This window comes from Pongo pygmaeus, chromosome 17 (genome assembly GCF_028885625.2).
Source record: "Pongo pygmaeus isolate AG05252 chromosome 17, NHGRI_mPonPyg2-v2.0_pri, whole genome shotgun sequence".
Taxonomy (NCBI): Eukaryota; Metazoa; Chordata; class Mammalia; order Primates; family Hominidae; genus Pongo; species Pongo pygmaeus.
In genome coordinates, this window is record NC_072390.2 from 68,208,445 (window position 1) to 68,225,154 (window position 16,710).

The window sequence follows — 16,710 nt, forward strand, 5'->3', positions numbered from 1 at the left end:
AAAAAAAAGCAGGGGTTGCATTCCTAATCTCTGATAAAACACACTTTAAACCGATAAAGATCTAAATTGCTTTCTAATGATAACTTCAAGTTGTTAGCAGACTTTGTTTTACTTAAAACAGGTATATAAGTCAGATTTCCACCAGAGGAAGAAAGAGCCAGCAGGAAATACATACTAAGAAAAGTATTGCAAGGAATTGGTTTAAGTGGTTATGATGGCCGGCCAGGCAATTCCAAAATCACTGGGCAGGCCATTAAGAGGGGCAGGCTAGAGCTCTCAAGCTAAGTCCACAGCCATGGCAGGGCAGAATTTCTGCCTCAGGGCAGCCTCAGTTCTGCACTTAAGGTCTTTTTTCTGATTGAATCTGGGCCATCCAAATAGACTTCGGCAGTATCTCTTAGTTAAAGTCAACTACATATGGACTTTAGTCCCATCGACAAAATACCTTCACAGCAATACCTCAATTAGTGTTGGATTGAATAACTGGGAGCTGTAGCCTACCTAAGTTGATACATATAACTGACCATCACAGAGGGTATTTCAAATCAATCACTGGAGACAGTATTGACATGATTGTTTATTCATTTTAAAGAAAAATGAAGTTAAACTTCTACATAACACAAGAGTACTTTGTTTTTTGTTTTTTGTTTTTTTGAGATGGAGTCTTGCTCTGTTGCCCAGGCTGGAGTGCAGTGGCGCGCGGTCTCTGCTCACTGCAAGCTCTGCCTCCCAGGTCCATGCCATTCTCCTGCCTCAGCCTCCCAAGTAGCTGGGACCACAGGTGCCTGCCACCACACCCGGCTAATTTTTTGTGTCTTTAGTAGAGACGGGATTTCACCGTGTTAGCCAAGAAGGTCTCAATCTCCTGACTTCATGATCCGCCCGCCTCGGCCTCCCAAAGTTCTGGGATTACAGGCATGAGCCACCGCGCCCGGCCAAGAGTACATTTTTGATGGATTAGAACTTTATTTTAAATAAGAGCATTATGAAAGTCATAAGCTGTTATGAGTAGGTAACCATTTCTTCTCAGGGTTCTCTCCCTATTAATTTTTTAATTTCCCAGAAAATCTCTGTAACCCCTCTGCCTCTGTAATCAACAACAGTGCCTATGAAATGGTGAAAAAGATGAACCAAAGTGAGCACGAGCCTACTTAAGGGATGACAAAGGCCTTATGTTCGAACCATCTCTTTGCCATCTTGTTGATGTGGTTGAATGCTGTATATTAACCTAATGTTTTCTTTATGTTAAGTTTTAGTTTTAGTGGATTTTTCAAGTGTTTTGTGTGTGCATCTTCCCTGCTTCAGGTACTATTGTGGGCCCTATGAATATACAATTAAAACCTGAATAATATTAATAACAAAGACAAGAGCACCAATGACAGTCTCAATATATGTCTTCATGGAGCTTCTAGTCTATTTTTTAAAATTAGAAGCTTCTTTAGAGGACAGAAATTTGTGTTATAGATATCATTATGTAGGTGAGTTTATCAAATGGTCTAATTGTACTGTCTATTGAAGGCACTGTTTGTTCCTTGACAATAACTAATCCTTTCTAACCATTATTTAAAATACCATCTCCTATTAGTAGTAAGTTTGAATTCCCCTTACTACTAAGTATTCATCTTCCTATGCAAAAAATCTTCAAATATGTAATTTTGTACATGAGCGTAATTTCTTTTATTATGCATTTTTTTTCTTGACACCAAATATTTGCACTATTTCAGATGAATGGGGGATAACAGTTACATTATTATCTTTATCAGGATTGTTTAATTCCTTGAGGTTTAAGAACTTGATCATTTAGTCTGAGCCTCAAAAATGTCCTATGATCTTTTCACAAATGTCATTTGTTTTACAATAATTTATCATGTTAATGAGCTACTTTCAGCTTTTTGTAAGAGGAAAGTCACTTACATCAAAAATTTTCATATATCAGATAAATGATCCATGTGGTCTCTCTAGTTTACCTATGTTCTCTGTGCATTTTGAAATAAGCCCTAATGTGATCGTTGTGCACGATATTATGCCAAAATCATCATAGGGATTGATTTTCTATATCTCTTGTGTGGAAGCTAATGCAAAACAAAATATTCTTGAAAGATGGTTTTAAGAGACAAAAGCCCTAATATTTTCTTCTGAAGTGCATTGTCTTTGGATTCTTGATTTTTGGCCTAAAGAAAACATAATCACAGACCTTGAATGAATGATGGAGACATAAATTTTTAGATTGACTGTTCTTGATTTATAGACATGGATCTTCTGAACAGTAAGGAAAAATGATCCATGCAATTTTTGATTATTTCTACATCATTTATATTTTATATTCTGCATCTGCCCTGAGGCTATTTACATGGACACATTTTTATAAACTGGAAAAAAACTCATAAGAATGTATAAAATTAATTTGATTTCTTGCTATGATATTTCCACCCTTTTAGTCAAAATAATCATTACCACGACAGTCACAAACAATGTAAAGCATGTCCACTATTGTTACAATTTTGCTGAAGCTTTTTGAAACCCAGGTAGGAACACTTGGTGCATAGTAACTTTCTTCCCCCCTGTGGAAAATTCTTTCATAGGACTGGAGAAAGGAAGTCAGTACAGTTTCCAGGTGTCAGCCATGACAGTCAATGGTACTGGACCACCTTCCAACTGGTATACTGCAGAGACTCCAGAGAATGATCTAGATGGTAAGACTTTTTCCCAGTTACTATCACTCTGATTATCTTCTTGTTATCTCAGCTTTAAAAGGTCTCTTAAAGAAGGAATGAACTCCAACTTTGGGGACGTTGATTCTTACTATATGTTCACATGCAAAACACAACAGGGAAACATTAGTGAATACATAGTCTTCAACAATGCCATGTAAATAGTGCTAGCCCATGAATGACATAGCATTGATTATGCAATAATCATGGTCCTCATAACAAGTTACTTGTTTTCAAGATCATCTGAAATAATATATTTTCTATTTATTTTGTTTTGAATAATTGACCTTAACCATTTCATTCACAAGAATTAGTGTAATTTATAATAGTAGTCATGAACTATAACTATATAATATAGCTTCTCTTGCTTTTTTATGAGGCTTTTGAAAAACATCTATATGTATTTTTTTACTTGCTTATGATATTATCATTACCTTTTCTTGATATAAAAGACAACCTACTTTGTTTGCTTAGCTGATAGTTGTCCTGAAACATTCATCAGTAGGATATTAGGATTCATATAAGATTTATATATTAATAAATTAAATATAAGCAGAATCCTCAAAATTAGCAAATGAGAAATTGCTCTGGAAATAAAAACATCATGACTAAAATTTTAAAATAAAATTTAAAAGGAATGGGTAATGAAGTGACAGCATAAAACATTAAATAATAAAGCAGAAATATATAGAATTAGAGTTAGAAATTTAAAAGGTAAGAATTCATAAAAATGAGAGGTCCTTGGAAAAGAAGTAAGATGATAAGTATTCTTAAAGCTAGGTAATCAAAACTAGTGTCAATTAAAGGTAAAGATAAACTCCTATGTATTGAAAATGTGACAGCACAAGATAATCGCCTATTATAGCTAACAATGAAATTCTCTTACTCCTTAACTGATACATCTGAAATTATTCCAGTAAAAATTAAGAGTAAAAACTTTATATTCCTTTCTTTTCCCTTCCGTTTTTTAATCTCTCTTTCCATGTCTTCCTCACTTTTACTCTTTTCCTAGTTCTTTTATTACTCTTTCTCATGTCATCCTTCCTCTTTCTTGAACTCCTCCATCTCATTCTCTTTCTCTTTCGTCTTCCTCTTTTTCTCTTTTTGAATACGTTACTGTCATTCATTATTTTTCTACAGCCACAAATTTGGTTTTACTAAAATAATTATGGTAGCATTAAACAATCAACAGTTGATATTTCCATAATAATGTTAATCCCTGCCATGTGACTGCATATTAATTCAAAGAATATTTATAGAAATCTTACTAAGCATCAGGCACCATGCTGAGCTTTGATACAATAATACATAAGAAACACTTAGTTATTTTCTCATGGAGCTTGGAGAATAGCAAAGAAAGACAGACATTTTAGCTGAGGTATATGAAGTTGCCATTGTTATAGTTAAAACCTGATTGGGTGCTTGAAAACTACAGTTCATCTTAGGATGGGTGGATGGGTGGATGGATGGATAGATGGATGGATGGATGGTCGGATGGTTGGAAGATTGGAAGGTTGGATAGATGGATGGATGTATGGATAGATAGACCAGTAGGCAAACAGACAGACTTGCATTTAAATTGAGACCTGAAGGATGAATAAGAATTAGGTATGCAAAAATACATTGACGATTGAGGGGAAGGAATAGAGAGTAAGGTAAGTGTGGTTTTTAAAGTCAAGACAATGATGCTGTTTGGGGACTGAAAAAGGCCATCAAGAATGAAACACAGAGTTGGCATATGATGAGGTTTGTAAGATAAGCAGGTTCTAAATCTGACAAGACAAAGTTAAGAATGTTAAACATTATCTAAGGATGTCTAAGTCAATAACTTACTTTGATTTAAGCAAGTCATCAAAGGTTGATTTAAAAAATAGTGAATTAATTAGAATTGCATTTTGTAGAGATTACTCTGGCTGAAGCATGCACACACAAGAAAGTATTCTAAGTAGGCAAACCCAGGCAGTGACTTTAAGACAACCCTAGAGGTAATATAGGAGTTTACAAAAAAATAACTTGAGGCTTAGAGATATTATTTAACTTGTCTTTGGTTATATAATTGAAAAGTTGTGGAGCTACAAAAAGTCACATTTCACAGAGTTCATACCCATCACTAGTAGCTTAGAAAACTTTCATTCATGTGTTTATTCAACATACATTTCTTATTAAAGGTCTACATATGCAAGATATTACCTTAGGTACTAGAGATAAAACAATAAATAAAGTCCCTACACCCAAGGAGTATAAGTTATATTCAGATGGAGGTAGATAGTGATAGGTGCTCTGAAGAAAAGGAAGCATGGTAGAGGGGATAGCAAGGACTAGAAACTACTGCTTTATATAAGGAGCTGAGAAAATCTTTCTGTTTAGATGAAATATGAACCCAGACTTTAAGGAAGTGAAGGGGAAGCCATGCGAATAGGTCAGACTAGAGCCCTCCAAGTAGAAGAAAAAGCAAGAACAGTCATCCTGAATAGAGCCTAACTGGTGATTGAGATATATATGGCAAGAAGGATGCCAAAGTCATGAGGTTATAATTTATCTTACGTAAAAAATGAAAGAGTGGTCACAATAAACTATATAAATAGTTATTTTTTTCTATTTTAACTTATTTACCTAAGAATTAAGCTTTAAATGTTATAGATTTATGTTTTATCCTTTCATCTACCCTTATGAAGTATACATTATTAGCCTTACTTTATAGGAGACTAAGTTAAGCTATGAAAATTTAACTAACTTAATCAAGTAGTCAGCTAGCAACTGTGGAGCTCAAAACTAGGTTTTGAGGCCAAGGCAGGTGGATCACTTGAGGTAAGGAGTTCAAGACCAGCCTGGCCAACGTGGTGAAACCCCGTCTCTACTAAAAATACAAGAATTAGCTGGGCGTGGTGATGCACACCTGTAATTCCTGCTACTCAGGAGGCTGAGGTAGGAGAATTGCTTGAACCCGGGAGGCAGAGGTAGCAGTGAGCTGAGATTGTGCCACTACACTCTGGCCTGGAAGACAGAGCGAGCAAGACTCCATCTCAAAAAAAAAAGTTTTTATGCATTGAGGTCCAGTGTAGGTGATCAGAGAAAAGCCTCCACTAATCCCGTAGAAATGACTTGATGACCATAAACACAGTGATTCAAGGCAAACAAACGATTCTAAGAAGTGAGATCATATCACTTACCCAAACCTAAGGGGTTATATCTCTTACTGGAAGGAGAGAAAATAAATGAAGCAGAGGCGCTAAAGGTCTTACAAAATATCCAGAATGAAACAGACTCTCTACTTGACTTATGTGCTCTTTTTCCTGGCTCTGAATGAGTCACAACTTAAGTAGAACCAAAATATAAAGTCACCACTTATTAGAAGACAAAAAATTTTTCATTTAACTCCATGTTTTTCATATCAATGCAGTCTAACTGTAATCCAATTTATGCATCTATTTCAATCAAGAATCTCTATGCCATGCTCATGAGAGTCTTAATAAATGCTTTTAATTGGATTTGTTTGAACTTTTCTATGCTCTTGGCTTAATAATGGCCCTCTTGTACATGCAACATTCCTTCTTTTTCTTTGGGTATAGATGTAGTTATTATGAAATATGGTTTAAGAATTTACAGTGTGCTGAATCATGGGGAGTACAAACATGAAAACAGCAAGAACAGCTCTATTGAGAACCAGACAGATAATGGCTGCACTGATTAGAAAAGATTTCATAAAAACACATAGAACTTGAACTAGAAACTTCAGGGAAAGGAGGTTCTGACAGCTAGAATTGTAGGGAAGTGTGTGTAGGACAGCATAGAAGACATTTTTCAAGGAAATATTGCCTTGAGAAAATGATTTCTGCCACTATTCAAAATGCATCCTCACTTATCCAACGGTTACTCCCTTACCAGTCAATTGTCATAACATATTTCCACACAAATACCAACTTTTTTCTCATTCTCTCATGTGTTCTTTTGGATGATAATTGCTAAGACAGTCTTATCCTTTCCTGTAATATACACATTAGCAATCTGAAAAAGATACATAAAAAATTAATAGAAGAAAGACAGTAGAATTGATACTTCTTGCACAAAATGCTGTTACACGTTATGATTTGAGATTGTTCACATTTAGACATAATGAAAACTAAAAGCCATTTCAGAGCATTTAACTGCGTAAATGTGTGGGACGTATATGTTTTACTTGCTGTAAAAAACTGATAATACCACAGGCCTTCTCAATTCATTGATCCATGATCACTTTCAACTGTGACACTTCCTAAAAGTGATTTTGGTTTCCTTTCTTTACTTCTGGTTTTCTTCTTTTGATTGCACCATTCATATATTAAAAAGTGTAACCCTTGATGGAAATTAATATTTGAAGGAATGAACAAGATCAGTAGTGGTCACTGGTAGCTACAAAAGAACATTCAACCTGCTAGTTTGCTCTATTTTTAAAAAGATTTCCTTAAATATTCATCTCATTTTAATGTATTTGTGTAAATGTTTAAATCATAAGATATAAATGACTTGCACCAAAAGTTTCTTGGCTAATGTTGGAAAGCTTTGAGTCCTAAATTTTGAGTCCTAACACTCTGAAGTGAGAAATTTCCATATAAAATTGCTTTGATCTCCCAAAAATTTAGGATAAGGAGAAAAAGCAATCATTTTGAACCACATGAAATGGTAGGCATTCTTTGCTATAGCTGAAGATATCTGTGTTGGAAGGTAACTGCATCATTAGGCCTCTCTGGATGCATTATGTTGTATAACTTATCCCCCTGCTTCAGAGCCTGACGGTGATCGCCAAGAGAATGATCTACTCATTACTGTATAACTCTGAGCCCTGCAAGTCAGCTAAACAGAAACAGTGCTATTTGCAGATTGTTAAAGGAAACCCCTGCCTCCTGCCTCCTGCGGCTTCTGTAGTTCCTCTTGCCTTCACAACTTGGCTTAAGCATTGTGAAGATAACTGTAACTTGGAGAAATACCCCAAGTCCTCATGGATTGCCCTTTCAATTAGATGTTTTGTTAAAGTAATTATAAAACCAAACCACACCACATTGTTTGTTCAGCATTCCCTGGAAAGCACGTTGCTATTACTGACAGCTGGGAAGTTTTAAAATATTTATTTTGTACCTCAAAATTTCAGCTTAAAAAAAAGTAAACCAAGATCATTAGAATTCCCCAGGGTTTTCATGTAAATGTCTTGCATAAAGAAATGAGAGAATTTGTGATAGAGTTCAACAAAGTATCTTTCAAGAAACTGAGCTTGGAAATCTGTTTATGATACTTTTTTTTTTTTGTAGTGAAGAGGTGAAAATTGCTATACACTATCAACAATCATGTGATTTAGAATTGAATCTCTACCCTGAAGTAGAGGAGTTTAGCTATTAAAATTAGGCAGTGCAGACTTAAAAAAGTGCAACAGTGATGCAGCAAAAAAATGTGAACCTAGGAGCTGGCCCTAATTTCTTGCCCCCAGGAAAGAGGTAATTAGCCTTATTAACCCTAACTGGTAATAAATGGGTTCACTGCAAATTCATTTCATTAAAGAATTGGGGTAAGGAGTGCGATTTACACCTGTAAGCAAAAGAATGTGTTCTTCTGGTGATTTCACTTGATGCTAGTATGGGATTTGGTGTGCACAGAGGAGTGAAGGTGGCGTGTCATAGAATAGATTTTCTTTCTTGTACTCTTGATAGGAACCATTTATGATATTCTGTGTTGCTAATTGACAGATAGACTTGGGGAATTTGATGGACCAGTGGTACAGTAGCTATTCCATTGTGAAATTTAAGACTCAGCCCCTTATTACCATTCAGGTGGATTTCATCTTACACATAAGGAGCATAGCAGGCAAAGCAAAAACTGATTTGTAAAAGCAATATAGTATCTGTTTCAGTTCCTGGGCAAGTGGTTGTTCAGAATCTCAAAGTTCCACTGTACAAAGGATGGCACAGGTTGCTTTGACTTAGATAAATGTTCAATGAAATTGCAAGTCTTTTACTTGGTTATAACAAAGTTTAATGTGCCCATGGAATGTCTGATCTTTCTATGAGTTGCTTGACTTTTTTCTAAGTACCATGTAAAGGATCAGGTGGGTTTTGGAGTCTTAATCACTAGGTTTGGATCCAGCTCCATTTACCCTATATTCTTGGGCAAATAACTTTCCCATGCCTGGGTTTTTCTCATGTGTAAAGAGGGCATAACAACAGTATCCATCACAGTGGGTTTTTGGGAAAATTAACTATGATAATGGCAACAAAGTGCTCAACAGTGTGCTGTTCTTTCTGATTTTTCTGGTTTTGATAAATAAGTAGATCTCAGACTTTGACTGTTGTGTTGTTGTTGTTGTTGTTGTTGCTGCTGCTGTTTTAGACAGAATCTGGCTCTGTCACCCAGGCTGGAGTGCAATGGCGTGATCTCAGCTCACTGCAACTTCCACCTCTTGGGTTTAAGTGATTCTCCTGCCTCAGCCTCCCGAGTAGCTGTGATTACAGGCGTCCACCACCATGCATGGCTAATTTTTATATTTTTAGTAGAGGCAGGGTTTCACCATGTTGACCAGGCTGCTCTTGAACTCCTGACCTCAGGTGATCTGCCTGCCTCGGCCTCCCAAAGTACTGAGATTACAGGCATGAGCCACTGCACCTGGCCATGACTGCAGTTCTTTCTGACAGTAATATGAAATACTCAGACCATAGGTCTTATGAAACTTCTCCTTGTTCATGATGATAAAGCTTTGTTATCTACATTTAGGGAACAAATGTATCTATTTCCGTTACAAAAGGAAAGTGTATATTCAGTACATCTTAAAAGCCCATCATCTAATTAAGGTATAATTTAATGGGGCATCATATAATTATAGCAATAGATTGAAGACGGCGTTTTGTGGAATTAGGCAGTTTTTAAAAAAATTATTATAGGAATATAAGCAAGCTTTCAAAATTGTATTGTTTTTGCAAAAAACCAAACCATTAAGCTAAATGGTAAAATACTAAACACAAGATCCAAACAAGCTTAAAAACTTCCCACAGTTTCTGTTATTCAAGAAGATAGAGGTTTTGACAAGAAAAACAAACTTTAAAAATTCATAACATTTTATTACAAAAGGAAAGAAATCTTATTATTACAAATGGTGTTATTGCATATTTGAATATTGCAAGAAACTGCACTAAAAACCTATTAGAACTAATAAGAGAATTTAATAAGTTTGTATGTTTCAAAAACATAGCTTTTCTTTATAGTAGCAATAATTAGTTTAAACATTGAAAAGAAAGGCATTTATAAAGCAACCTAAAATATAATATCTAGGACTAAATTTAACAAGGTGTAAACAAATGTATATCATAAAAAATACAACATTTTACTAAAAACTATAAAAGACATGAGTAAATAGCAAGTTATATATGTTCCTGGATGAAAAAACTGATCATTATTACATTAGTTATTTCCAAATCAATGATTAATTTTAGACAATTCTAATCAGAGTAAATTTTAAATGATTAAGGATTTTCTGGGGTGGAAAAAGAAATTTATATGGAAGAATAAATGTAAAAGAATCCCAAGAAAATTTGGAAAAGGATAATAAAACATTTACTATAAAGCCTGATTTAAAATCAGCATAGTACTATCTGGCATTGGAATGGACAGATAAATGTAACAGAACATAGAAACAGCCCCTATCTAGATATATTTGAGAAATAAATATAAAAATGAAGCTGGCTTCTCAAGCAGCAGATTAGTTACTAAATAGTGTGAAATTATTGCCAGTACTTTTAGCAGAACAGAAAATGTTTTTCTTCTCTTACATCAAACTAGTTGACAGTGGTTGATTCTCGTGATGGAACTGAAGGCAAAGGAGGGTGAAGTCATCACATCTTATATAATTCAAAACTGAAAAGGCCCCAGGTGGCTGTAAGGATTTTGTCATCATTTTTTCTTCAGGTATTTTTAAATATAGCAAAGATGGGTGACTCAACCACAAGGCTTTTTATACAATTGGAGGTTTTGAGCTGATCTTTCAAAGTATTATTTCCCTTAAGACTGATTGTATTCTTCACTTTGTGACTAGTACCAATAATCACTTGTCATCCAAGCCAAAAGCCTCCCTATCACCCTCAACTCCATTTCACTCCCTGTCAATATCCATTCAATCACCAAGATCTGTAATTTCTACCTTCAAAATAGATTTGGAATCCATCCTCCCTTTTCCACACCCACCACCACACTTTATATCAGGCTCACATCATTTGTCACCTGAAAGTAGCCTCAGGTTTGCTATTTTTCTGGATACCTGTTTGCTCTCCCTCCTCTCTAGACCCCATAGTGTTGTCAGAGTGGTTTTTTCAGAACCAGATCTGATTATGTCAATTCGCAGCTCAGATTCTTCTCCATGTGGTCCTTCCCTCAGCCTCAAGTGTGACATCCCATCCTGCCTGCCTACTGCACTGCCCTCCAGGTGCACTTCCTCAGGTGTATCGTGGATCAAGCTTTTGGACTTAGCAAGCTCTTTACCCAAGTGTATTTTCACATATATTTCACACCTGCTTGTCTTTCAAAACTCACTAGATGTTTTACTTCTAGGAAGCTTTCTCTTATCTGAGTTTCACTCAGATGTCTTTTCTCTAAACACATTTTGACACTCTTCTCAATAGACTTGAAACAAAGACCATGCTTTGTCTTGAACTTCTCGATATTTCAGTGCCTGCTACATAGTACTCAATAATAAGTGGATCGGTGAATGTAAAATATTCATAGCTGGGTATTTGTGTGAAATGTGTAACACTTACATAGTTTGATTCTTCACTGATTTTTATCCTTATATACGAACTCTAATTTCAGATAAATGAGCTAGAAACATCCATTGCTCTCTGTTGTATTTTTTCATAAATGTAGAATGCATCCTCTTTTGCTTACGTACAATATGAAAATGAAAACCCTAGCTTTCTAGAAGACAGCTTGGCATAAGATTTTAAAGTTACAATGGTGTTTTTGTTTGTTTGTCCTGAGACAAACCAATAGGTCTGTAGTTTTGAGAGCATATGGTTTGAATCCACTTCGAGGAAAATGAGCCTAAAGAATTCATTTAGCATACCACTTGGCAAGGACTAAGATCTTTGCCTCTCCACGCAGAATAAGGTTTACGGTTTGAATGGGCATGGAGATTATTCAGTGTAAGGTAGCTGATCAAATGCATCATGGTAGAATGATACAAAGTTCTAGTGAGGTTTTGCGATGGTTGAAGCTGGTATCCTTAAACTCTAAAGTGAGAGAACAGTCCCCAGATATTGAAGGGCTGGTGTCTGCAGCTGCTCCTTGAAAGCCACATCAAGAGTATTTGCTCTAACAGTCAGGATTAGGTTATCTCAGAATTTCAAGAAGTTGGCAGTTTTTAAATAAAACCAAACTTCATTGTATTTTCTCTGTATTGTGTTGGACATGCCAACCTGCTACCCTAAATATGTATCTTAACTCCCTGGTGATTCTTGCCAAATCAAGAACTTGATAGACAGAGACCACACTTGTCTAATTGTTGGGCCAAAAAAGGGCTGACTCCTATCTGTAATCTGGAATTGGGATTCTGCAGCTTTGCTGAGCAAGAGAAAATCAAGGAAGGGAAGAATCTTGATGGCTTTGTTAGGATAAACCTTGGGCATGGCATTGAGGGTCTCTTCCCTAAAAAATACTTTACATTTTTCCCTCTTTTTCCTTTTGAGTTATAATCAATGTGAGCCAAAGGCCAGTGTACAAAGGTGCAAGAGAGGATGTGGATTCTGGTGAATTATTTTAGTATCTACCTTTGTTTTCACTAGGAGTAAGTGTGTTGATATCGGGAATTGGAGGACATGGGAGGAGAAAGATTCTCCATCCTGAGATCTACCAGTTTAATTGGCTTAGATTTAGGAGACACGTATTTTCAGAATTACAATTCATTGTTGTGGTTTTCAAGAAGTAGAGCTGTCAAAACTCCCTTTTAAGAGTGTTGACTAGGTATTCATCGACTCCTGTTAGACTTCTACATTCTTTTTCTATCTAGGCAAAAAAAAGTAGCTAAAAATAAAGTAAAATATGAAATAATAAGATTAGGTTGACACAAAACTATTAAGATGAATAGAAAACACATATTAAAAGTAAACAAAAAGACAAAATGCAGTTAAAAATTACAAAACAGTGTTGAACTGTAAAAACTTGTGGTAGTAACAAAATTTGTAGAACAGCTAAGAGTACAAACTATATGTGAAATGCTACATGAGCAAAAATTTGTTAAATTGATGAGTATGACACATGCATAATAGGTCTCCATAAAGTTTAGTCATTATTAGGAACAAGAATAAAACCTATATGTTTTAAAAATTTTTAATGATACAAATCAATAAGTACATATTAGTAGGAATAACTGATTTTCCATTCATGGAGGGGAAAATGTTAATGTTCATTATTAAAATAATAATGAGAGATTGGGGGAGGGCTTGACTATAAAGGGGCAGCCTAAGGAAATTTTGGCGGTGATGGAATTTTTCTGTATTATGACAGGAGTGGTGGATACCAAAATTTTACCCATTTATCAAAACCCATGCAGCTATGTACCACTAAGTAAATGTTGCTGCATATATATTTTTAAAATAAATTAAAAATGAATATTCCCAGCCTGAGCAACACAGAGAGACCCCATTTCTACAAAAATTTTCTTTTAAAAATTAGCCAAGTGTGGTGGTGCATGCCTGTGGTCCTAGCTACTCAGGAGGCTGAGGTGGGAAGATCACTTGAGTCCTAGAGGTCAGGGCTGTAGTGAGCCAGCATTGCACTACTGCACTCCAGCCTGGGTGACAGAGTGAGAACCTGTCTCAAAAAAAAAAAAAAAAAAAAGGAGAATATTGACAAAATATTAGAAATAGGATGGTAAAAGAAATACAAAGTAGAGTTCAGTGGTGAATATAAGTGGTTGTCCACTATGATAAATACACAAACAACCTTTAAAGTTTATAGAGGTGAGTGGCCTAAGGGAAGTGATGTCCTTTGGTGAGAACAGGCCCTGTCTATAGAAATGAACACATTTGTAAGTATCAGACATGCCTGGAAAGGCAGAGTGTGGGTATATCAATTGCCTTATGTAGGTTGCTGTAAAAAAATATAGGCTATTAAGGACTAGAACAAAACTCTAACAAAATGATCCATAAAATGCAGCACGCTAAATAGAGAACAAATATGTGAATATTTGTCAAAAGTTGCAACTGCCTGACACAACTTGGCAGTGCCATCTATAGCAGACAGTATGCGGTGGCGACTGCTTGCATTACCAAGATCTGGCACAGACAAATCTTGCTGTCCACTAAGAGGAAAACAAAGTATCCAGTGTAGAGTAGATGGCTGGAGTGAGGTGAACAAAGGGAAAATCACAGGTGAAGAAGGTAGAGAGAGAAGTGGAGAGAGAGAGAGATCATTTATGGCCTTTTAGGCCATTGTAAAGAACATGGCCTACAATGTGGTTTGGGAACACCTTGGGGGGTTTTGAGCACAGCAATAACATGATCTTAATTGTAGTTTTGTATATATATGCTCACACTATATCTGTATTCATACACATTTATTTTAAATACCACCTATATGCTGATGGCTTCCACATCTGTGTATATCTAGCCGTGACCTTTCACCAAAATCCCAGACTTACATACCCAACTACTTCCTTGAGACAGCCACAGGTTTGACTAATAGGCATCTCACATTGAACATGACCCAAGGAAATCTCACCTGTTTTTCCTCATTTCAGTTCATCAACCAACAGTTACCAAGTCAAAGACCTATGGAATATGATTAAATCTCCCTTTTCCTGCACCACTCACATCTACTCTATAGCTCTGTTAACTATACGTTACAAATGTCCTAAATCTATCCACTTTATATCATCTTCACAACAGCCATCTAGACAAGAGCAAAAGCAATTTTATGGTCTCCATGTTTCATTCTATGCCTCCTCTCCAAACTTCTTTTTCACCCAGAAAAATAGAGTGATCTTTCAATAATATCAATGAGACCACACTTCACACCTCCATCCCTGCCAGTCAAGACCATTTAAGATCTTCTCCTTCTACTTAGAATAAAACCTAACTTTCTTACTTATCTTGACTTGCCTTGCCTACAGTAACCTGGTCTGTAAGTGACTCACTCTCTTTTTTCTCTTTTTGTAATTGTTTACAATTATGGAAAAATAGACATAACCTAAAATTTACCATCCTAACAGTCTTTAAGTATATAGTCCAGTGGCATTAAGCACGTTCATGTTGTCATGCAGCCATCACCACCACCCATCTCCAGAACTCTTTACATCTTGCAAAAGTGAAGTGCTGTACCCATTAAATAATAACTGCCAACCTCCCCAACCCCCAGCCTCTGGCAACCACCATTCTCTTTTCTGTCTCCATGAATTTAACTTCCCTGGGTAACTCATAAAAGAAGATTTACACAGTTTTTGTCATTTTGTGATTGGCCTATTTCATTTACCATATCATTGCCAAGGCTCCTGCATCTTGTAGCGTGTCTCAAAAATTCAATTGTTTCCTTTTTAGAGACCAAATAGTATTCCATTATGTGTATATACCACATTTTAAAAATGCATTTATACATTGGTGGAAACTTTGATTTCTATCACCTTTTGGCTATTGTAAATGATGCTGCTATCAACATGGATGTACAAATATTTGCTTGAGTCCCTGCTTTCAACTCTTTTTTGCATTTATACTTAGATGAAGAATTGCAGGATCATATGTTAATTCTATTTTAAATTTCTTAATGGACTCTTATATGGTTTCTTTATAGCAGCTATACTATTGTACATTCCTACTGGCTGACTCTCTTTTTATCTTTTTCATTCTCTCTCTTACCCTTGATGTTCCAGATGTGATGATCCTCTTTGGTTTCTCTGAATACCAAACTCATCCCTGCAGTACAGCATTTGCAGTAGTTGTTTCCTCTCCCTACAGAGCTTACCACTCTGATGTTTACTTGACTGGCCCTTTCAGATCATCCACCTTAGACTCAAATGGAGAGAATTTCCTGGATGGGTCAGTTATTGTCCTATCAGCATAGCACTTATCAAGATCTCACGATTGTCTTATTTGTTTATTAGGACTTATTTTTTGTCTTTCCTCTCCCAACACTATATTTTTAGTACCTAGAACTACAACTAGTATATAGGAGATGCATAGTAGTAGTTGAAATGTCACAAGGATTAATATAATACACGACCAAGTATGCTGTATGTGAACATTACACATTAGTGGAAACCTGTGTAACATGTCTGCATTAATGTTACAAAGAATAACATGTCTACAAATCTGTTACAAAGAATAACATGTCTACATATATTACATATGTTACAAAGAATAATATGCCTACATACATGTTACAGAAAATGACATGTTCTTTAGAACCAAACTATACCAAGAGAGAATCCATAATTCAATAATATAATCAAGAGTGGCAATTGACCTAGTTATTTGATCATTCAGACGCTAGTAAAAATTTAGGGCCTTGTATCAGTCTGTTTTCACTCTGCTGATAAAGACATACCCGAGACGGGGCAATTTACAGAAGCAAGAGGTTTAATGGACTCACAGCTCCACGTAGCTGGGGAGGTCTCACAATCATGGCAGAAGGTGAAAGGCACATCTCACACCGTGGCAGACAAGAGAAGAGAACTTGTGCAGCGAAAGTCCTCTTTATAAAACCATCAGATCTCAAGAGAGTGACTCATTATCACGATAATAGCACGGGAAAGACCGCCCCTGTGAGTTAATTACCTCCCAGTGGGTACCTCCCACAACACGTAGGAATTGTGAGACCTACAATTCAAGATGAGATTTGGGTGGGAACACAACCAAACCATATCAGCCTTCATTAATTTAAATATTTCAGGCAAAATGTGCTCTTTGGTTTCAAATTAACTCAATAACTACTCTACTATTCCTCTGGGCTTCATATGTGCAAGCAGCATCTTAGAGATACCTGTACAATGTTTCATGTA

General features: G+C 35.9%; 1 protein-coding gene across 5 annotated transcripts in view; it reads left to right on the forward strand.

The window, feature by feature from the left end:
- The window catches only part of DCC (DCC netrin 1 receptor), a 1,213,980-nt gene that overhangs the window by 1,005,098 nt on the left and 192,172 nt on the right, over positions 1-16,710 (forward strand). For all 5 annotated transcript variants that reach the window (XM_063653694.1, XM_054461350.2, XM_063653695.1 and 2 more), the window contains exon 14: positions 2,583-2,693. In XM_063653694.1, the coding sequence (XP_063509764.1) occupies positions 2,583-2,693 (111 nt within the window). The remainder of the gene's footprint in view (positions 1-2,582; positions 2,694-16,710) is intronic.